This window comes from Macrobrachium rosenbergii, chromosome 8, assembly GCF_040412425.1.
Source record: "Macrobrachium rosenbergii isolate ZJJX-2024 chromosome 8, ASM4041242v1, whole genome shotgun sequence".
Classification (NCBI taxonomy): Eukaryota; Metazoa; Arthropoda; class Malacostraca; order Decapoda; family Palaemonidae; genus Macrobrachium; species Macrobrachium rosenbergii.
In genome coordinates, this window is record NC_089748.1 from 13303182 (window position 1) to 13327688 (window position 24507).

The 24507-nt window shown below is 40.2% G+C and overlaps 1 protein-coding gene across 1 annotated transcript in view; it reads left to right on the forward strand.

Moving 5' to 3' along the window:
* The first annotated feature begins 1834 nt into the window (after positions 1-1834).
* The window catches only part of LOC136840607 (von Willebrand factor A domain-containing protein DDB_G0286969-like), a 93008-nt gene continuing 70335 nt past the window's right edge, over positions 1835-24507 (forward strand). Inside the window, exons 1-2 of the mRNA XM_067107293.1 lie at positions 1835-2226; positions 16657-16768. Of these exons, the coding sequence (XP_066963394.1) occupies positions 1970-2226; positions 16657-16768 (369 nt within the window). The 5' untranslated portion in view covers positions 1835-1969. The remainder of the gene's footprint in view (positions 2227-16656; positions 16769-24507) is intronic.

Below are 24507 nucleotides of genomic sequence, written 5' to 3' on the forward strand. Positions count from 1 at the left end.
TAAATGTTACCATAAATCCACCCTTCAGGTAAGATGTGATTCCAGAAGTTTTTACCCTCCTGATTCTCAGCTGGCATTTCCGGACAGCGTTGCAAGCTCCCTCTATTCTTTCCCCAACACCGCCTGTGACAATTAGAGTCGACGGGCAACAATGAACACAATTCACCGCTTAGGTCAACATAGGAACGTTGGGTTGATCACAATGTGTCCAGATCACTGCCTTCATCACTCAGGGATTTGAATCTAGTTTTTTTTTTTTTTTTTTTTTTTTTGTCGCAGGTAAATATGCACAGCCGATGTCACTGACGCTAATCGCGCTTGATTGTTCGTGCTTTAGGTTACAATAATTCTGTTACGGATTTTTATTGTCTGCTCTGAAGACAAAAACAGACATGGTGCTATTTGCATTCCGCACAAACACGAATAAGCATACACACGTAAAGGTACACACACACACACACACACATATATATATATATATATATATATATATATATATATATATATATATATATATATATATATATGCATGCGTTTATGTATGTTAGTTTACGAGTGTATGAGGAATGCAAATGCAAATAGCAGCATGCTCGCCACACCAACAGGAAGACATTATATATATATATATACATAACAGGAAGGCATTATATATATATATATATATATATATATATATATATATATATATATATATATATATATATATATATGTATATATATATATATATATATATATATATATATATATGTATATATATATATATATATATATATATATATATATATATATATATATATATATATTATTTATGTTTAGAGAGAGAGAGAGAGAGAGAGAGAGAGAGAGAGAGAGAGAGAAATAATAGCATACATACATACATACACATATATATATATACATATTTATATGTATATGTATATATATATATATATATATATATATATATATATATATATATATATACATACAGGAAAATATGTTCTTCTATGCTTAGCCTAGCATTAATTCATACGTTATCACTAGAGATATTCTGCCAACAAAAATATCAGTCTACATTACTGACTATGCTTACAGCCATTTCAACTCGGGATAGATTTTCTGTTTCTCGGTCAGGTATCAGAGAATAGCCTATTCATTTGTTAAGTGCCGCTCGCGATTTCTTTGGTGAGTCCAGGTGGAAAAAGCACAATTATGGAAACTGAAGCACACACCTACACATGAAGTATATACTAATGTATACACTCACATACGGAATATATGATTATTAAAATTTTACAGAAAGTAAATTTTAGAAGTACTGTATACAAGGGGATGAAATTGTTGGGAACTGGATGGACCGGCCTCTGTGTTTTGGAATACACACAAATTGTAAATGAAGGAGCTATCAAACTCACAGAGTAAACCGTGAGTTTGAGGCAACTTTCTCTCAGTCTCCCAACTCGTAGGTCCCTTCATTACTTAACACTAACAGGAAGCAACCTCTATCACTCATTTTAGTCACGTATGCGTTCAGCTTCTCATTAAGAAAATGAAACTTTTTCATTGTTTCACCTTATATGAGTAATAGGGAATAGCACTATTTTCAGCTGATGTTTCCTGAATGTTGAAATAGGAGTGAATTTCGCAAATGAAGAAATATAAAAATGTGAGCATTTCGGGTCGCCGCGTTTGGTCTGTATGCCATGGCTCCTTTTAGCCATGGCTTCGGTTGGATAATAAAATAGCTGATGAAACACTTATCGCCATGGTAGAAGTTAAGCTTTGAATTGTGTTATCATTCATTTGAAAATTTAATGTGGTGTGGCTATTGTAAAAAATATTTCTCTCATTCAGAATTTATTAATGTAAATAGCAAGCGTACGGACAAGTTAGTTATGCTCCACTCTGAGTCGTCAGCAACATTAGCGAGAGAGAGAGTCTCGGAAGAGTGAGGAAGTTCTAACTTGAATGAGTTTTGTTTCGTGAGAGATGCAGGGCCCAAATTTAGCACAATTTGCTCCCTTGCACAAGGGTAGGAGTTTCATATGCTACAGGGATGTGAACAAAGCCATAGAGAGACACAGGGAGTTATATGGACTCCGCTTGTTGCTGAAAAAGGCGATAAAACTGGAGAACTACTGCCTCACTGTCGATCAGATGAGGGACCTCAATTTCCGACTCAAATATGGGGAGTTGGATTATCAGTGCTCTGTGGATAATGGTCGTCCTGGACGTCCAGGCAAAGAGTAAGTATGACTTTAAAGATTAATGGTAAGAGAAAGAGTGAAATTGCGTTAAATGGAGAAAGCTACGGGGCTGACGGTACACTGCTGAAAAACCCTTTGTTTTCGGGCTTTTCCGAGGGTTTTGTGACCTTGAAAAGTGTTGTTGCCTTTCATACCCGTGAAGTCTTTCATTCGTTTTTTATCTATGTATTTGACGATTTTGTATATGGATAAACCATGTTAGGATACGAGCTGACGCTTTTATTAATGATTCCGCTATTAATGTGAGTGATAATGTGTCCTGTTCCCGTGGTCTAAGCCCCACCCAGCGTTCACCCAAGAGCTGTGTTTTGGCTGTTTTTCCTTTCCTGTTTATTTTGTTCGAGTTTCACTGTTACTCAGACTTGAAGTAGGCAGTTCAAGCTAGCATCCCTGTAAAGTACATTTGTTAAAAGGTTAAAAGAATGTCGTAAAGGATGGTCCATCTCTACATAAATTAGGAAAGGCCTAGTTTAAGCCTAACCAGCAAAGATTAGTCTAGCCTTGATTGAGGTTAGGCATCCGGGTGAATTTGACTTTAAACTATAATCACATTCTGGACTTGAAATATAAATCAGTAATAATGTATTCATTTCATTAGTGAGTAGGCTAAGTAGTTTTAGATACACTGGCCCCTCCCCCATATATCTCAGTAAGGGCCACTGGAGGTTTTTGGGTTGGGGAAGACATGAGTGAAATTCAAGGATGAATTTGGCTTAAACTAACCAAGGGCACTAGGTTCTTGCCTGGCAGGGGTCATCTCCAATCATGGACCCTCACTTAACCTAATCTAGGGCCTTATAAATTAGGCCTGAAGGTAACAGTAAATATGAAAGAGACAGCCGCACGTAAATATGTCAATATGATTTTTTAACTGAAAAATATAGAAAAGTGTGTATATACTGCATTACCAGTAAGATAATCAATAGTGAAACAAGAGAAATTTACTATTTTTTTTTTTATTATACTTTACACCCAATCTGCAACCCACCTATGAAACCCACATAGATAGGTAGTACGCAGTGAGAGGAGTTCAAAACACCCTCATCTTTCCTTTATGCTAATTAATAGTTTCGGAGATATGATTGATAAATGTTGAAAAGTTACCAATATGTGATAGAGTTATATAACCTCGTTTTCTGTTGATATCTTCCTCACGTCTCTCGTTTTCTGTAACCCCTGTGGCTAGTGTGTGCAGCGCAACATTACCGCCTGCCGGATCATACAAGCTTGCCAAGAATCTTTCAAAATGCAGATAAGACGCAAAGGGATGTTCTGCCACGCCCAAACTGAAAGCAGAAATGTTAAAAAAATGACCGTTGAAAAAGTAGAGTCACCCACATTGTTGGGTTATGTTGAGGTAGTGATAATCAGAAAACGATAGTTTTGCTGAAGATAATAACATCAGAAAACAAGAAAACAGGAAAATTTTTTGTTTTTTATACTGGCTGAAGGCTTCTGAACAATGACCTTCGACTTTAAAAAAAGTTGAAAACTATGCAATTCCGAAAACAATAATGATATAAAACATGCAAAAACCATCAAAGCAAGCAAGAAAAATATTGTGTAGCCTGAGAGGCAGTCCAAGTGTAAAGTATAATTTTACCTCTTCTTTTTATCCCTGAGGGCTGGTACTAAATATGATGCCATGTGGATCCTCCACATAAACAAAAGGTAAATTTGTCTTTGTTTTTGATATCTGAGAGTATATATTTCACCTGTACTGGATTATATACACTTATTTAATATATCTTCTGTCATGTCCTTATTATTCTTTCTTTCTGTTTTTGTCTGCTATTTGTTGCCAAGTTAAGAAGATTATCTTTCTTTATAGATGCTTATCGTTCTGGCTTTGTTATGTAGTAGCGTGTTTTAGTCCCAGGAGGCTTGAAGAAGATGCAATGTAGTTTTCTTTACTTCATTAACACAAGAAAGTTACAGTAGGTTTACAAAATGAATTGCAGTGCAAGATTACAGTGAGTGTCAAATGTGAGCCTTTCTTCTTATATCAACCCACAATTGGTGAGGCTTACAACCTCACCCCCTATCTTCTCTGTGTTTCTCTGCTACCTTCTCTGCTGCTCTCCCTCAGAACTGGACTTGATAAGGATTTCTGGAAGTCCAAAGGATTTCTGGAAGTCCATGTCCAGCCCCCTCGTAGGCGGGAACCTTGTTTTCTCTCCCGGTTTTGTAGATACCTAATTGGCTCAGGCTAATCTAAAGACATCCCTTTTTGGGTGGATTTTTGGAAATCGCATCGCCTCCAAAGGAGGTGCTTGCATGTCGCTGGAAGTTATGGATTCCGGCAGCTGTTTATCCAATTATGGCCACCGTGCATTTTGTTATGAATTCCTTGTGATTTCAGCTCAATTAAGTGCAGTCATAGTGACTTCGTCACCACAACGCAGTCATAACACGTACCCGAGTTTGGTTTTTGTAATCACAACACAGGTTTTGCTTTTCTAGCGCTAGTTCACAAATCCTTTATACTTTCCAGTTTGGCCTTGTCATCTCAATATAGCCAAAACACAAATGTTGTTTTGATATTCTCTCTTTCTCTCTCTCTGTCTCTCTCTGTTCGTTTCTTCTAATCTCTCTCCCCTCTCTCTCTAACTACCAGTGTATTAATGGAAGGTTTCTCTCTCTTTCTCTCTTTTGCTGTGTTAATTAATATTTAGAATATTCAGAATTCCTTGTTATCACTACACAGCCATCTCCTTTACATATACCAAATTAATAATTAAATAGATGTGTGATCTAACATAGCTAGGTTGCAAGGTCTCTACCTGGCTCTGTGGGCGAAACCCCCTCCTCCTCACCAACACCAACACAACATGGGTCCTGAGGCCCTTACTTACCTAAACACCAGCTACAAAAGATTGAAACTCAAAGGCAGTTAGCATTTATACAATATTTCCTTAATCCCATTGAAATTTTTCAGGGAGAAGAGTAGTAATCTAGTAGATTTGGCATTTTTTTTGATCGCCGCTAATTATAGGAGAATCCCAACCATTTGTAGCCAGAATATAGTGCAGAGTACTGCTTTAAAACTGTTCAGTAAAGCCCATCTTAATTAGAACATGCAGAAGTGCTATCATTCTTGTATTTTGCTCATGTATTTTCCCCTACCCAAAAATCCTGGTAACCCACTGTGGTTTCCCAAAATTGTAAGATTTGAATGGTTCCAGCATGTGTAAACTACTTATTTGTTACTAAAATGGAAGCCAAAAATGTTGAGAATGCACACGAAAACATAAGGAAGTTATATTTTCAACTCGAGAATATGATTATAGTTTGAAGTAAAAATTTACCAATTGTTCAGTAAACCTTACCCTAATTGGAATTAGCATTTGCAGAAGTAGGCAGTCATGGGGATTTTAGAATACACCCTTTTATTTCATTTGTATTTTCTCCCACCCAAAAGTTCTGGGTTGTCCCAATTTAAACCTATGTTGTAGAAATAAAAATCAGATGTTCTCAAAACACAAGTGCATAAAAATTCAGATCAGCCGAAATAATCCAAGGAACACCAGAGTAACTATGAATAGGAACTAGAGCTTTGTTTTTTTCTAGGCAATGCTTGAATCCCAAGATCCCATTTAAAGAGTGAAACTTAGATCAAAAGAGCTACTAAGGTTCAGCATTGTCCATACCCACATTTCCAGGTGAAAATTACAACAGACATTCAAGTAACCTACACTAGCTATCCTTATTCATGGTGCACTGTGACAAAGAAACCTGATTGGGACTGCCAAATTGAAAAAAACAAACAGCTTAGAAAAAGTCTAAGAGTTTAATAACGTTCATCAGTAAATATCTCGGTAGCATTAAATTTGTGATGGATTTTATTATGGTTTTCATATTAAGCCTGTTAAGGAGACTTAAAATTGAAGCAAAAAAAAAAAAATGCCACTCCACTGTTGAGGACTGGTTTGAAAGTAAAATAATACAGGCTACCATAACCGAGCTGTTTAAACCTGTGGGCCTATCCCAGAGTAGCCCATGCTTTAATTATATGGTAATTACAACAGTGTTCCAGTCATTATGCATATAACTCAGTTCATGTAGACTACAACAATGCGTTGTTGCTAAACACCTGAAACATTTATTTTCCCAGCTGCATATTTTTTTTTTCTAAGAAACTGCTTATCTTCTTTTGTTAAGAAAAATGGTAAATTTTAGTGCAACACAGTAAAATTGCTTGATATTTTGGTATTGTTTTCCATTTCCACCTTTTGAGCAAGTTATCTTTTAACAACAAAGCCATTGCAGATGCATTAGCCTGTTAACCCTTTGGTAAATTATTTCAACCAAACATTTCATATTTGGGCATATATTTCTATTTGGTACTGCAAGAATATAGTATAGGAATCATAAATTCATATGTATGCAGTGCGATTCAGTGGTCAAAAGAAAAGTAAATACAGTATAACGTAAAAAGTACTGAAGTCACAGTAATGTTCATTCTCCATTTTAGGAAATATATTACTATAAGAAATAACTAAAGACAAGGAATGTAATGGGAAAAAATTCTTTTATGACTTGTTCATATTTATTGTTTGTAGGTGTTGCCAGTTAATCACAAAACCTGAATGCTACTGCTCCAAAACCAATCAGATTATGGCAGGACAAGAGAGGATGAGGTTTCATGTGTCATACACAATATTACTATATACAGTACTTATGTAGCTTGTAATAATAATGTTGATAAAGAAAAATGATTGATGAGCTATCCTGTTCCAGCTGATAGTAGGAGAAAATGACCCATTCATTAAGTGAAATTTATTGTGGTTCTCTTTTCTTCTTATAATTCTATGTATTGTACGCATTTCTTACGTAATAATTTACATGATATACTGCTCTTAGCTTCTGATAGCCCCTGTTAAAGTCTTCTGAGTGTCCTTTTAATATGGTTTACACAATAGTACTGTGTCCTTTTGATGTGATTTTTAGTTCAGTGACCTATTATATATCCTTGAGCTCCTTGATCCTGTTCATGGTCCCTTAGTATCTTCTTGCAATCCTTTACCATCTTTCAATGTGGGGATTTTCAGTAATCGTTCTTTTGCAGTTCTTAATGTGTGGTGGCTGGTTTGATCTTACCAAATCTTATAGGCCTGACTCATAGAACTAATTTGTTGTTGTAATCTAGGTTACTGAATATTTTGTTTTCCACTATTGTGGATAGTGTGTTTTTAAGTGCCCCATTGATATTAATGTTTTTTTTTTTCTCATTACTTTTGTGCGCTATTTGCTCTTCAAATTAGTAGATATAGATGAAAGATGGATCTAAGCGTGATTGGGAAGTGTTTGTTGGAAGGACGGGAGACATAGAAAATGTAGGATAAATGAAGTGGGTGAGGTATTGTAATGGAGGACCCTTATACTGTATTCAGGAAGCAAGAGAATATGTACAAGGTAAGGCGAATGGCACTGGGTGTTAGAAGACTCAACACTGTTGGTGAGCACAAGGAGATTCAACCTCAATTCAGAAGTTGAAAAGTGCTAATGTGGCAGTGACCATTCCATAATTTTTCTGGATCTACCTCATGTTAAGGAAAATGGTTTAATATTAAGATGGAGAGAAATGCACTGCCTGGATACAGTATGTACAAACACAGTAATACTGAATACAGTAATTATAGCCAGTTTCAAATACCATGGGTAGTCTGCCCCTCAGTTTCTCTTGTTGGAAAGTCCCAGGGTGTGACAGACAGCTGTTGGAAAGGCGTCTTTTTTGGAGGTGCATTGTCTTTCCATGAGTTCAGAGGCGTCTAGCCGTGAAATCAGGTGCCAGTGTTGCTCTAGTGATAAATCCAGGCCATTGAAAAGTCCAGTAGTGGACTTATCCCCCACCCCTCAGGCGCCTACTAAGAAGTCTCGCGCTGTGGCGCTCGAGGAGCCTTCATGCAGTTTTTGGGACAGGCCTGAACATTTTTCTCCTGTGTGTCTGGATGTGAAATGTCTAGTGTTGGCGCCTAAGTGCTCATCTTTGGTGCATAGATGCAACCGTTCTGTTTCACCTGTTGATGCAGCAGTGTCTGAGTGCTCATTAGCGCCCGATGTGTCGGTAATTCCAGAGCGCCCAGTAGCACCTAAGCGCCCAGTGACTTCCCAGCGCCCACTAGCGCCCGTATGTTTGGAGATCCCTGTGTGCCCAGTAGCGCCCGAGTGTCCAGTTCTCTCCTCTAAGCACTTGGCGCCGACTTCAGTTTTGACTCCGGCAACCCCCGGACTTCAGACTTTTCCTTCTTCTATTATGGATCCAGTTTTGGCCACCATTCAACTGCGATTGGATGATATTTTAGGTTTTTTGTGAAAAAGCCTCCTTTTGCTGCTTAGCCAGCTGCAGACACGGCTCTTTCTCCAGTATCGTCCAATGAAGAGGAGTCAAATAAGGATATGGAAGAGGAATCTGCTCCTTCTGCTTATGCACTGCTCCTTTGTTTTTTTGCTACAAAGTTTTCCTGCCTTTTTCTTGCCAGCTGCCCCATCTTCCCTGGCATCCACTTTCTTGATGAGTAATCAGCCTGTCGAACACTCCAGGTTGCCTTAGATGGTGCTCTGTGCTTCAGCTAGAAAGCGCTCAGTGAAGTACTGTAGATGCTTGGCTCTTGGTCAAGAGAGAGCAAGGAAAGGCTTCCTGTAGTTTTCCTCCTGCCTGGCTTTCGCGTGGAAGATATTCTTATGCCACTGCAGAAGCTCCTTCCCTGGGAGCCGCTGCCTTCTCCCAAGGGGACTTCTCCGTCTTAATTGATTCTTCTCGTAGATCGGCATTTTCATCGGCTAAGGTGATGTTCTCTGCAGCTGAGGTTGATCATCTACTTCGAAACCTGTTCAAGGTATTCAAAGTACAGTAGTCAGTTTCTTGGATTGGTCGGTGGGCGCCTTGGCACAGAAGGTACAAGACTGTTCAACTCTCCCTGCAGACTTTGTCTTGGATGCTCTTGGAGTTCTCTCTTGTGCCGATAAAGGCGTCAGAGACAGTTCTAGTGAGCTAGCCTCTCTTTTTATGTTGGGAGTTTTAAAAAAGAGAGAATTATGGTGTTTGTATACCACCAAAGGAGTGACTGCAGCCCAGAAGTCTGCACTCCTTTTCTCTCTTTTAGTGAAGGATTGTCTGTTCCAGCATTGACTGTTAATGACATTGTGTCACATCTACACAAGAAATCTACTCAGGACCTGTCTCAGTCCTTGAGATGTTTAAAGGATCCTCCATCTTTAGTGGGAAGTTGTCCTCTCCTCTGAACCTCATCCCTTTCATGGCAGGAGACCAAGATCATCCAGACCACGTTTGATTGTTCGTTTCTTGTTGCAAGCCGTTAAGAAGTCCTCATCAAGAGCCTCATCAAGAAAATGAAGACCAAGCCCTCCATGCTCCAGAGGGTGCAAGACTTCATCTATTCTGGGTAAAGTGGAGCGAGATGGGAGTGGAACAATGGATTGTACAAGTCTCAAGGAGGGCTACGCTACCCCGTTCAGGGAAAAATCTCCATTAGTCAAGAAGTCCATTGTCTTGACTGCCTATTCCATAGGCTCAGAGAGGTTTCTGGCCCTCTCAGAGGAAGTTTCTGCCCTTCTCACCAAGAAGGCAGTAGAGATAGTTGAAGATGTGGGCTCAGAGGGATTCTACAGTCGCCTTTTCATAGTCCACAAATCCTTGGGAGGATGGAGACCGGTCCTGGATGTAAGTGCGCTGAATGTCTTCATTCAGAAGACAAAATTCGGAATGAAGACCAATCATTCTATTCTTGCCTCCATTCATCAGTGAGACTGGATGGTCTCAATACATATGCAAGGTCCGTACTTTCATGTCCCTATACACCCGGATTCGAGGAAGTGCCTCAGATTCGTTTTCCAGGACCGAGTCTTCCAGTTTTGAGCTGTGTTTCGCACATTGATGGCCCCTCAAGTTTTTACTCGTGTTCTCGCTCCCCTGGCAAGGTGGCTCCATCTCAGGGACATCAACATCACTCTCTGCCTAGACCTTTGGCTCCTTTGCTCCCCAGCGAAGGAACAATGCATGGAGTACCTTTGCAAGACCCTTTGCGTAGCCAACAATCTAGGATTACTCATCAGTCATCAGAAATCCCAGGAGGGTCCTTCTCAGGAGATAGTATAGCCTATTTGGGGATGATGCTGAACTCTCTAGCTTTTCGGGCTTTTCCATCCCCCAAGAGAGTGGAATCCTGTCTGAGAACAGTAGACAAATTTCTCTTTCTCCAAACCTGCTCTGCCAACAAATGGATGAGTCTCCTAAGAACTCTAGCATCCATAGAATAATTCGTATTCCTGGGAAAGTTACATATGAGAGTTCTTCAGTTTTTTTGCCAAGCCATTTGGGACAGGAAACGTCACTCCGGACTCTTTCATGATTCCTGTGACTTCCGAAATGAAAAAGCACTTACTTTGGTGGAAGTCAGAAGACAGGTTACTAGAAGGGAAGTCCCATCCCATACAGCTTTTATGCAGACGCATCAGACTAAGGCTGGGGAGTTCTCCTGGGAGACAAGGAGGTCCCTGGGAAGTGGTCACCGGAACAACAGAACATTCACATGAATGTGAAGGAGTTAAAGGCAGTCACCTAGGATTGCAAGCCTTTGCCCTGGAAGTTTCCGCGAAGACAGTAGCAGTCCACTCAGACAATACCACAGCTCTGTCCTGCATAAGCAAGCAAGGTGGGACGCATTCTTTCTCCCTTTGCAAGGCAGCAAGGGATCATCTGCTTTGGGCAAACCAAAATCAGACGAAAATAGTAGTGAGATTCGCCCAAGGCAGACTGAATGTCTTGGCAGACCAGCTGAGCAGGCACGATCAAGTCATTCCCACGGAGTGGACTTTAGATCCACAGGATTGCTTAGACCTTTGGAAACATTGGGGAACTCCGACTCTGGATCTCTTTGCGACTTCCATAAACCATTGTCTTCCTCTTTTTTGTTCACCAGTCCCAGACCCCTTAGCATGGGCGACGGATGCCATGTTGCAGGACTGGTCAAACAAAGACCTGTATGCCTTCCCACTGTTTGGGATGATATGAAAAGTCCTGAACAAGTTCTGGTCACACCAAAATGTGTCTATGACACTAATAGCTCCTTTTTGGTCTCTAAGGGAATGGTTCCTGGATCTTCTGGGTATGTTGGTAGACTTTCCAAGGCTTCTACCACAAAAACGCAGTCAAACAACCCAACGTCCGATGGGTCCATCGAGGGTTGTTAGATCTAGTGCTGAAAGGTTGCAGACTGTCAAGAAATTACTCAGAGCTAGGGGTTTCCAAGGGCAGTTACAGAATCTGTTGCAAAATGCAGATGCCAGTCATCCTCCAACACCTACCAACATAAGTGGCCTATGTTCCGCACTTGGTGCAGAAGTAATGGCATCTCATCTTCTAAGATGTCTTTAACAGAAACTCCTGAATTTCTGTTGTATCTGAGAACCACCAGAGGTTTGTCTTTGTCTGCAATTAAAGGTTACAGGTCCATGCCTAGCTCTGTGTTTCGGCATGGGGCCTGGACCTATCTGCTAGCCAGGATATTTCCGATCTCATTAGATCATTTGATACATGTAAGACAAGGGATTTGCAACCAGTATCATAGAACCTAGATGTGGTCCTAAAATGGCTCTCTAGCCCTGCTTTTGAACCACTTAATTCCACATCCCTTAGGAATCTTACAAAGGAGACCCTCTTTCTGATATCCTTAGCCACTGCTAAGAGGGTCAGTGAGATACAGGCAATTGACAAAAGAGTCGGATTCGCTCAAGGTGATGTGGTCTGCTATTATACTCTTGGATTTCTTGCAAAAAACGAGAATCCGTCAAAACCTTGGCCTCGTTCTTTTGGTATCAAGAATTCAGTTGAAGTGCAGAGCTCAGAAGATAAAGAGAGAGTGTCTTGTCTTGTAAGGGCTTTGAAGTTTTACCTACATAGGACTGAGAAAATAGGGCACCTGCCAGTAATCTAACCTATGGTGTTTGGTCAAAGACCCTTTGTGACCCTCGACAAAGAATGCCCTTTCTTTCTTTCTTAGGTATCTCATTCGTGAAGCGCATTCCCAGATTGACCCCCTCGATGTGGGACCACCTTGATGTGGTGAGGGGGCTCTTGAACCCCAGGAATTTGTTCCTGGGTTTGAGCCCAAGTCTGATATATTTAATTATATATTTCTTTGGATTAATTTTTGTGGAATTTTCCACTTTTGCTAAAAATTTATTGGACCTGATAAATAGGAAAAGATATCATAGCTGTGATTGGGTTTATATCTGAAGCTAAATATTGGGAACTGTGGTAGGCCCATCAACTACCCGATAATGTTTGGACTTGAGGAATATCAGATTTGATAGCTCAAGGGCAGAACTATTCTTTAGGGCTGAGCCATGGATTTCAGGGGGGTCTGGTTTTGGGGATAGGACTCTGCATTCTATCCAGTTTGCCCACAATACGATTAGGTGGGGATGATGGTATTCTTGTAATACTCTGAGTCCTAGAAAGCGGGTTTGGCTTACACTTGGGCCACTCTAATCGTGTTGTGCCATCCCCTGTGGGGTAGGGTAGGGGGCGGACATTTGGGAGTCGGTTCTCACTTGTGCTGTTGGTGGAAGAATAAACCCCATGAAAAGCTGGTGATATCTTTTTAAGGTTTTCAGGTTTTATTTTTTTCCCTCAAATCTTTATGTGTAGTAGTTATAAGGATTCGAGTACCCCTGGGCCCTTTGATGACAGTTTTGGCACTGTTGACGAACTCTGGGCCGGTTGTGAATGACTCTTGTGATACCTCCATTGACCAAAAAATTGTAAATAATGTAGATAAGTCTTACAAGCCCACAAATCCAGTGGTACATGCTCCTGATAAGAAAAAGAATCCAGGAAAAGAAGTTTCTAGTTTCACATCATCAAAAAAGGAAAACTTGAAGAAATTAGTCACAACTAACAAATATAATGTTCTCCATCTTACTTCTGTAGTATTGGATACTGATTATGAAATCATAACCAGAATGTGTGAATGCCATGGAGCAATTAAGGATATCAAGATGAATTTTATGGAAGAAAATGAGGAATGGGAGTCTTGGATCTCTTTCACAAACAGTGAAGAGGCGATCCATGCAAGCTGCAACTTGCAATTCATAAAGTTAAATAAATCTAACATCAAAGGGCCCTCTGTGAGAACAGGCTCCTCAGAAACTAGAATCTTATAGACCCAGTGACTGGTATGCAAAAGATTCTGCAAAATCTGAATTAGGGGGTGCAAAAGAACGGAACCAAAACCCCTCTCTGGCTTCTGGCAACTGCTAAAGTAGAAAAATTTAATTTTTTTAAGACCAGTAGATATATTCAGAAGAAGGTAGGTTTCCTAATTCAGTCATTTAAAAACAGATAAGGAAATTGCCATGGGCATCAAGCCTCACCTTAACTTTAGTTATGGCAGAGGAGTGGTATTTAATAGAGATTTGCATGATTTTAACGAAGATGAAATTCTAGATGTGTCCAAAAGAAGTCTAGAAGGTACATAAGGTTACCAAAACATCAATATTGACATTTGAAGATCCAGAAACACCTCTGTAGGTAGACATTGAAGGGGACAGAGTTGGAGTTAAGCCCTTCAAACAGAAGCCCTTGCAATGTTTCAATTGTTTCAAATTTGGACACCCCTCTAAAGCCTGTAAAAATGATAAAGTTTGTAGTAACTGTTCTAGAGCTGAGCATGGAGACTGCATACTTGATGCAAAATGCTTAAATTGTGGTATGGACCATAAACCTAATGAGAGGATATGTCCAAATTTGTCCAGATTTCAAAATTGAAGAAGTAGCCCTTAGTAAGTCTAATGCAGAACTCATCACTGTTGGGGATGCCAAATGCCTAATGAACACAACTCCCTCAATCATTCTTGTTACTTGGAGACATGAATGGTAGATGCCCATTACGGGGTGATGTTTTAGCAAATACCAGGGGTAATATTATCTCTTCACTCATAGAAAATGAAGACATAGGGATCCTCAACACAGGAGAACCTACTCATTTCCATATACAAACAGGCACCCTGTCATATATTGACCATTTGATTGTGAGTTCTAACTGCATTATGGACTTCAATTGAAGAACATTGGATGATTGGCGTAATAGCGATCACGCACCAATTATAATAAACACTACCGATAGTCCACTAATGCCTAAATTCCCTCAATGGAACCTGGACAAAGCTGACTGGATTAAATTTCAAGAGCTTAGTTAAATTGAAGGGAATGCAAATAAAGTTCAAAGTATTGATAATGCCATTGACCTGCTAAGTGGAACTCTTCATACAGGTATAAACTCTATCCCTAAAACTACAGGTTTCCTCAGAAAGTGATCAGTCCCTTGGTGGTCATCAGAACTCCAGGTACTGCACAGGGTTACCAGACAAGCTCTTACTCGATACCTCAGGCACCGTACAAAAGAAAATATGATTATATATAAAAAATCATGAGCACAATTCTGTTGTGCAACAAAACCAGCAAGACGTCAATCTTGGTCATCCTTTGTGTCCTCAGTTAACAACAGAATGCCACCTTCAGCTGTTTGGAGAAGAGTCCGGAAGATAGCAGGAAAATTCACACCAAATCCACCTCCAGTTCTTGAAGTCAATGGTCACTTCATGACTGGTGCAGTAGAGGTTAGCAATGCTCTGGCAGAGCACTTTGCCAGTGTATCACAAAAGTCAGAAGCTCCACCTGTTTTTCATTATAGAAATCGAGACGATTGTAATGGGGAGATTACTTGTCAGGAATGACAGGATTGGGATGCACAGCAGTGGAAGGTTTATTGGTCCCATTCTGATAAACCTGATATAGTAAACCCCCCATATTCGCGGGGGATGCGTACCACACCCCTCCGCAAATAGCTAAAATCCGTGAATACTTAAAACCTCTAAAAAAACACTTAGAACTGCCTATTTTGATAGTTTAAACACAAGAAAAACCCTCTAAAAATGCTTATGCCTGAGTATTTTAATAGTTTTATCACAAAAAGTACATTTTGTCATGAAAATGGTAAGAAAATACAGTAATTAGTGAGTATTTCTCAGTGAAAAATACTGTGAATGGGCGAATTTTCTGCGAATAATAAGTGATACATTCCACAGAGAAATCCGCAAACGTGAGTTCATGAATCGTGAGAGCGCGAATACGGGGAGTTTACTGTAAAGATAGGAAGCAGAAGGCTGCTCTTAGAGTGGAGCATAGAGCTAGCTTAGAAGCTACTCCTTTGCCTTCATTGGCTGAGGGCAGCACTGTTTCTTCCCCACTTATCCCTTCTGTTTCTCCCATTTTGAGTCCTGCTACTTATATACCATGTACTCCTTTGCCATCTTCCCCTGCTTCTGATGAAGGTCTTCCATTACTGTGGCATCCTTGTTAAATATGTTAAAGCTAGTTGAAATTAACTTTGAATGAAGTAGATGAACAGTTAATGTTTATGGGGTCTTCTGAAATGACAATGTAGTAAATAGTGGGATGCTACAAGGAAATGTTATTTCTTTGTTGAGTCACCTTTGTTGTTTTTCCTTCTCATAGATTTTATAATGAAAAGGTGTTCAGAAGTGAAAAGAAGCTTTGGACTGGAGGAACAATAGAAAGTTGATAGAAGATGCATGTGATGCTATTATAATGAACAAAACACACAAGATTTACAAAGTTTGCTTACAGAATGCATCATACATATAGAGAGATGAGGCTCAAACTAACGGTGAAAAAAACATAGTAAAGAGGACAGAGTATGCACAAAGGGACAAAATGATATTAGAGGGAGAAAGGATTAACGAGGTTGAATCTTTTACTTATTTACATATGTTATCCCTGCAGGTTCTCTTGAGTTGTAATTTAGTGAAAGACTGAAAAAAGCAAATAAAGAATGGCAGGCTGAATAAAATTTAGAAATAAAAAACTGAAATAGCTTGTAAAGGTAAAGTTATATATATTTGTTATGATCTTTATTGCTTTATAGACGTGATTCATGATGTGACCGTGAAACTACATCTAAAAGATTTAGTAGCATTGAAAACACCCTGTGGACGAATAGTATGTCGGGGTCCTGTGGGGAACAGAAGAGTGGAAGGCCCTGACCTACTTGGATAAGAATTATAAGAAGAGAGGCTAGAGATAGAGTGGAGATTTGTGGAAGACAGAGTGCAGGAAAGACCTGATTAGTGGAATAACACTCAGGACCTTGCATCATGTGGCATTGGCGATGATGATGATGATTGTTATTGTAGTGACAGCTACTTTATTACTTTCATGTTATTACTTTTGTGGAAAAGTGTTGTTCCCAGTATTTTCTCCTTACTGGGCTCATTCATAGTCTGCTTTCCAGTATGCTGTTTAAGAATGTTCTGATTGCAGTGTCTGTAGCCACAACATTAACATTTCCATTTTTTTAATTTCAGTGAGAGGTGCCCGAGGCTTGTCCGCCTCCGTTTAAGCCCAGATGCTCGGACTCTGGTTGTATATGACACACACATCCATGAACCAGTGTTTAGTAGTCCAAGTCAAGTTCCGGTATGCATGACTTTAGTGTGTTTTAGATTACAGAGTGTCACAGAAATTGTTTTTACATGTTAGCATGTACTTTATTCAGTTACTGATTATCTTTCTTCACCCTGATGAAAAAAGAGCATGGACTGTGTTCATTATTAGAAAAGGTTTTTGTTATAATTTGTTCATTGCAAACCCATTGCTTTTAAATATCCACTCATCTTTGCAGAAAAGTAGTGCCATGCCCTATAGTCCATGATAAAATCAATAAGAGAAAATGTCTATTCTGCAAAAACCCAATGCCTTTCCTCATTGTTTGTTTGGGTTATATCATCAGCTCGCTGTTTGGGTTTCTCAGATACTACTGTATTTGGATTTTTGTCCTTGATAATTTTTAGGAATTAGTATAATTTTTTCATTTTGATTAACTATGATTATGACATGTATGGCAAATGTTTGGTGAGATTTATTGTAGTTTTATTTGTTTCCTTGGAAATACAAACCATTAACCTTTCCTGCCCAATTGACGTCATATTACGCAACAACCCCCTACCCCCCTTCTTGTCTGACTGATGTAATTTTACGTAAAATTTACCGACATTTTTCGTACGTGTGGTAGGGGTAAATTTTTTTAATTTTGGGACAGTTGGTGGTTTCCATAGGCTAAAGCATACCTTGGACCGTGTAACTCAAGCATCGATACACCAGGCAAGCAGTGCCTATACTGCGCATGCGCAATTCCCTGGCATAGTAAATTTCTCACAATGAAATCAGCTGATCCTACCCACGTTTCTCTCTCGTATCTTACATTTTTTTTTATAAAATGTAGGATTACATTATTGGAAACACTCTGTTTGGTATCCTCTATTTTCTATAAATTTTTTAGTTCCTCTACTGTGCATGTGCAAATCCATGGCGTAGTAAAATTCTCACAATGACATCAGCTGATTGCACCCACACAGGCCTGGCAGGCCACACTTCTGTCAGAGACCATGCGTACGAGGTTGGGTAAACACGTGTCGCTGTTTACATACAGCGACGTCAATCGAGAGCAGTTTCCAACATGCTTTCGCAAAGTTTTTACAGTAAAACTAGCGGAAATTTGTTAGTGCATCACATAAGAGACGTCTGGGTTTTAGGCAGGGCTCTGAATCTCATTTTTCATTATCATATATATCGTTATTTAGAGAATTTTGTTGGCTTTCTTTTAAAAAATAATTCATTCACCTAACTGTTATAGCTTTTGAGCTACGAATGATAATGATAATGTAACATTTTTTTCGTTTCGAACAGCTTATAACGTCAAAATGAAACTGTTGCTGTTACCAAAGCCATTTTTCTTGACTCTCACTTTATTCCTCAACCTTTCCTCTACATTTTTGTATATTTACAAAGTAATTTCTATGAAAAAATCCGAGGTAGGGCTCTTCAAAAAAAATGTCTAGCGATAATTCTCACCGTATATGCCTGGCGCGCGCTCTGTTTCTTACCCACATTTCTATCAATTTTTTACCAGCTGGACTTATTTGTTTTTCATTGTTTTATATGTCGTTATTTAGAGAATTTTCTTGGCTTTCTCATAAAAAATAATTCATTCGCCTAACTGTTATAGTTATTGAGCTACGAACAATAATGTTGACAACGGTAACTTTTTTTTTCGTTTCGATCAATTTATAACGTCAAAATGAAACTGTTGCCGTTACCAAAGCCATTTTTCTTGACTTTCCCTTTATTCTTCAACTTTTCCTCTACTTTTTCGTATATTTACAAAGTAATTTCTATGAAAAATAACCGAGATAGGGCTCTTCAAAAAAACATATTTTCTAGCGATAATTCTCACCATAGGCCGGGCAGAGCGCTCTGTTTCTCACCCTCTTTTCTATCAATTTTTTCACCAACTGGACTTATTCGTTTTCCATTGTTTTATATGTCAATATTTAGGGAATTTTATTGGCTTTCTCATAAAAAATTATTCATTCACCTAACTGTTATAGCTTTTGAGCTACTAACGATAATGTTGACAACGTTAACATTTTTTTGTTTCAATCAATTTATAATGTCAAAATGAAACTGTTGCTGTTACCAAAGCCATTTTTCTTAACTCTCACTTTATTCTACAACTTTTCCTCTACATTTTCGTATATTTACAAAGTAATTTCTATGAAAAATAACCGAGATAGGGCTCTTCAAAAAAACTTTTTCTAGCGATAATTCTCACCAAACGCCGGGCAAATCGCTCTGTTTCTTACCCTCTTTTCTATCAATTTTTTCACCAACTGGACTTATTCGTTTTTCATTGTTTTTATATCAATATTTAGAGAATCATAAAAAATAATCCATTCGCCTAACTGTTATAGTTTTTGAGCTACGAACAATGTTGACAACGGTAACATTTTTTTCGTTTCAATCAATTTATAACGTCAAAATGAAACTGTTGCCGTTACCAAAGCCATTTTTCTTGACTCACATTATTCTTCAACTTTTCCTCTACATTTTCGTATATTTACAAAGTAATTTCTATGAAAAATAACCGAGATAGGGCTTTTCAAAAAAATCTTTTTTCTAGCGATAATTCTCACCATACGCCGGACAGAGCGCTCTGTTTCTTGCCCTTTTTTCTATCAATTTTTTCACCAGCTGGACTTATTCGTTTTCCATTCTTTTATATGTCGATATTTTGAGAATTTTCTTGGCTTTCTCATAAAAAATAATTCATTCGCCTGACATTCATAGTTTTGGGTTCTGAACGAAAATATGAAAATAAGTAAAGATTTTTTTTTTTTTGTGAAATAACTCACATTTTTTTGTATTTAGAGGGCTGGGACTCTTATTCTGACTATTCCACCATAAAATATAAACATTTAGAAAAAAAGGACAGCAAAATGAACGTTGTTGGCATAAAATTTCTATTTTTGCTGAATTTTCGAAATAATTATTTTTTCGCACTGTCGAGCGCTCCCAGACACATCGGGGCTCATGTGCCCTCATTGATGTGATAACTATACAGATATGAAAGGGTTAACTTTTACAAAATAGTATCCTTCGGTGCAAGCTGGAGCTTGCCATACATCACTGCTCTTTTTCTTTGGCTGCTGGATAGAGCTTAGATGCTTTGGTTGCTATCCACTTTGTTGCTTTGCATATCTTTTGGACTTAGTGTTTGTTTGTTCTTGTTTTATATTGCTTTAGAGGAAGTGCATGATCAGCACCATTGCAGGGGACCTGGGTGTCCCTGAGAATGCCTCACTTCTCTCGCATCAGTTGACTCTCATGAGTATCGTCCTGTTTTAAGGGGAAGGCATTCACCCGTTCTTTCCCCTGCAAGGAATGTGCTGGTGGACAAGAAGCGTTTGGTGGCTCCTTTTTCGGGGTAGGGGTAATATGCTTATGAATCCATCTGGCTTTTTGCTCCTCCATTCTTCCATCATTATCTTACTGCCTAGTAAATATCATTCCTTCTAGGAGAGAGAGCACATATGTTATTAGGAAGTCTGCCCATTCCTTCTCCTTTGAGGGTGAAGTACTTGCTGGCAGAGTTGCTCCCTCGGCAGCTTCCAGCTTTCAGCAGCTTCCAGCTTCCTTGCCTTCATAGTCAGACTTGACGTTCCAGGTACTAGATAGATGTCGTTGCTGGAATACATGTGAAATATCAAGCATGCACATAACATCCCTGGTAGTCAGTCTTTTGCGGTGTTCTAGACAACTTGGTCAAGAAGGGGCTGTCACCTGAGTCATTTTCTCTTGTTGTGTCTGCTGCTGCTTTATGTAGTTCTGTGTCTGCAGCCACCCCGGCTTATTTTTCTGCTGCAAAGGAGAGCGATCCTCTTGTTGCAGTAGTTCTTCCAGTGGCAGATCCTCTGGTTGTTGCGATGTTATCTTCAGTCCTGGCCTCAACCATCCCTTCTGCATGGAAGGCAAGTAAGACTCGCAAGAAGAAAGGGAAGAAGCATTGTCATCTTTGTGTTTGTTAAGCTTGTATTCATCCTCCTCTTTCTGAAGCCCTGTGTAAAAAGTCGAGGCAGAGTCCTCACATGCACCTGTTCATCTTGCAGGAGAGCAGAAGTGCTTGATCATTTTACCTCTGGCAGGACTGGTGCCACTGTGCTTTCCTGCATAAACAAGAGGTCTGCTTCTGGTTTGACCTCCTGTGAGGACATGTGGACGAGTCTGTGTAACTAGCTTGCTCTGTGCCTGCGTGGTCTTGCGATTGTGCATATATGGCAGCTTGAGACAACCCCTCTTCTTGTTTCTTGAAGGGTACACACTGGGAGACATACAGTATACCAATTCATGCTACTCTTTCATGGTTGCTGGACCATGTGCATTCTAACAGTGATGTAGGTTCTCCCTCTGTTACTCAGATACTCTACGGGGTTGATTAAGGGAAAGCTAGCACCACCACCTCACTAGGCACATGCATGTTCTGCAGAATGTTTGGAGACCAAGTGCTCTCACTTAAGGAAGAGATCTCCTTTGATCTCTTCCACTTCTTGTGTGTGTGCAGTTTGCAACACGGACACGGGGAGCATGGGAGTGGTGGTGTGTATGTTGTTCCTTCCCTGTCTACCAGCTTGGTGGCTATTGAGTATAGGTGCAGAGGGCAGGGAGGGTCAAAGTCTGAACCCTTCTCTGACAGTGACTCGGTTGCATCTTGTATTCCTTCTTTTGCAGGAGACATCGGAACAAGCTTGGGAGCAGAGAGGTGGTGCGTCATCCTCTTTGCCTGCATAGGGTGCAGCTCATACATAGGGGAATCCGTTAAGTTTCAAGGGTCCTTCTCCTCTGCGAGCAGAGTTGGAGCATAACTTTCAAGGGGTGACCATGCCTATTCATGAGGGTGATAGCCTCAGGGAGGCGACCTTGGTTTTTTCCTGCAGGGCTTTCTGTAGGCAGTGCCTCTGAGGTGGGCCATAGGTGAGGTTGCCTTGGTCACAGATAACTTGTGGTGTCACGGGCGAGGTGAACACCCTGGTCTGTGGGTCGTTAGTTCCCTTGCATCCAGCAGATTGATCAGCTTCCTTCTCCTGCTGCTCTCACTTTGGAGGAGGTATTACACATTGCAGTTGGACTCATCAGTAAGGAGACTGATGAATGACCATCACCTGAGGAGACTCGGTCAGGAGGATCTTTTGTTCATATCATGAGAGGCTCTTCACTGGGTTGCCTCGCAGCATGAACTTTGGTTGAACACATTGACAGACACTGCAGCGATAGTTAATTTGTCACATGATGAGAGGGTGATTTTCCAGAGGTTGCTGGTGTCTGGAAATAAGGCCTTGCCTTCCTAGCTCACTAAGGGGAAAATTTTTGGTTGTCTTTGTCTTCTCTTGACATGTTTCTCAAGAGAGAGTAGTGTTGGGCTCATCACTACTCTTGCTGAACATTAGTGTTGAGGTGACAGTTGAGCAGGGGAGATCGAATTCCTTTATTGGGGGCAAAGATAGCTTCAGGGAAATTTTCTGTGTTGGGGGTCATGAAGAAGACTGCTTATCTGAAATCTAGAAGTCATCTCAGCCCTTTCATCCTCCCCACCTGGCTGCAGCTAGGAAGGGAGGAAAGGAGCAGAAACGAGGGGGTTGTTGATGGTGGCAGTCTCCTTCCTTTGCTGGCACGAGTAGGGTGTCGCCTGTGTACCCGCTAGGCCAAGTGGCAGGAACAGGGGATGAAGCCTTGGATAGTACAGTCTTTCAGGACAGACACAGGCTTCCATTCAAGGATGTTCATTGTCCCTTCTCTCAAACGCACCAATACTGATTCAGTAGTATCCTACAGAGTTGCAGAAGTTCCTGCCCGAATCAGCAGATTTGGAAGGGTTCTGTGAAAGTCATAGCATTCCAGTCTCTGAGGTTTTACAATTGTCATTTAGTGAAGTTGACTTGAGAATGGAGACTGGTCATCAGTTAGTGAAGTTGACTTGAGAATGGAGACTGATCGTCAGTCTTTCATATTAAGGACTTTGTGTTACAGACTCACTTGAGGATGGAAACAGTACATTTGATGCTGGAGTCCATCAAAGAAGGCGACTTTATGCTTTCGATAGACCTGAGGGATGCTCATGGGTTAGTCACATTACAATCATTCGATCTGCACCTACTACTAGTTGAATGTGTGTAGTCTCAAAGGAAGCCATATAATGCAAGCAAGGATAGGAACCTACACCAGGACATTTTCTCTTAGGCTTACAGGAACTTTTAGCTTGGTTTTGGGATTGCATGATGAAAACCAAAACACACACATGCTAAACACACACTGATCACAAAAAATAACCAGAAAGCCTGGGCAAAGACAAAAACAACCAGCTATGGAGAGGAAGGAGAGAAAGAAACAACCTCTCTCAATGGCGGTAAGAAGAAAACTAATACGTCACGGGGTTGAGATCAGGTCGCTGGCCACTTTCCATCTCATCTCTGTGACAAGTTGCCAGATGCCACCAATTTCTTGTATAAACAATTCTTGTTATTATTTTTACTGGTTTCCAGCTGGCGCCAGAAGATTTATCCTAATGTTAAGACTGCAGGTTTGTTAGCTATGAAAAATACAAAGTAATTTAAATTTGTCATTTTTTTTGTTTGCAGTGGACAGTGCTCTAGTGCATGGCATAGTGCTTCAGACTGACAAAGGCCCTCAGATGTTTACCCAGGTGGTCACCTGGGTGTCAACTTGGGCCCACTTGAGAGGTATTGGTTACTTTTGGTGTCGTCCTTGGAAATCCTTCTGTTTTCAGATGTTGAAAGAGGGGTGGGGTGCACACCTGAGATGCAGTTGGCATTGTTAGCATTGTAGACATTTAAGGAATGGTTAAGAGGACACTCAGTGGTGTTGATGAGCAAGAACACACCCATCGTGGCCTGTATCAACAAATGGGGACTGTGCCTTGTAAGTGGCTTCTTGGGTGAGATACTTCTTTGCCCAGTTCAGTGTACTCTGTGAAGTACCATTGGAAACGGGTCCACTCCTAGAGGCTAGAGTGTAGAAGACTTTTCATTAGTGAGTTAAGTGCAAGAAGGTGGTCTTTTAACACTTTATTTCTGGCTTCATGAGAAAACCAAGCAGGCCTTTGGCTCTTTTGAGGAGGTTCGCCTCCATCTAACTTGAGGGCACCTAAAGTTAGGGGTTTTGGGCTGTATGGTTCCTTTTAGAGGAAATTTTTGTATTTCATGTAATGAGGCCAGGTGTCTGGTGTAGACAGACTTGTAGGAAGTCACCCACAAGTCTCAGTATACTTTCTCCTTAGGATGTGTGGTGGCTGCTCATCAAGTTGTGTAAGCGCCCAAGCTCTGGTTACACAGGAAAGTATATCATATGACCACCCAAAGCCTACTGTATCTAGAGAGCAGTGTCTAGGAAAAAGTACATGCTGGATTGGGACAAGAAATAAAAGAAGTAAATACACATCAGGCTTCCAATTCTAGTTTTTGTTATTAGGATCCTTCTATCTTTGTCTTCCCTCTTTTAACAAGGGGCCCAGGTGGATGTGGTAAAAGCTTAAGCACTTGTTAATAGGCAATATCAAGTTGCCTTCTGACCTTAGGTCTTCTGTGGGAGATTTCATGGTCCTTTGAAAATTTTCCATGCCCAAGTACCATCCTGTAATGCAGAGTATTGTGCCCGAGGGCCCTACTGCTCTGGCCAAAGATTTTATTAGGCCAACAGGAGGTTACAGGAGTCTTACATCCCCTGCTTGCATACGCAGTCAGGAGCATGGCACTTGTAGGTGAAATCCATCTTCAGTTAGTTGCAGGGATGACCTCCCACTTAAGGAG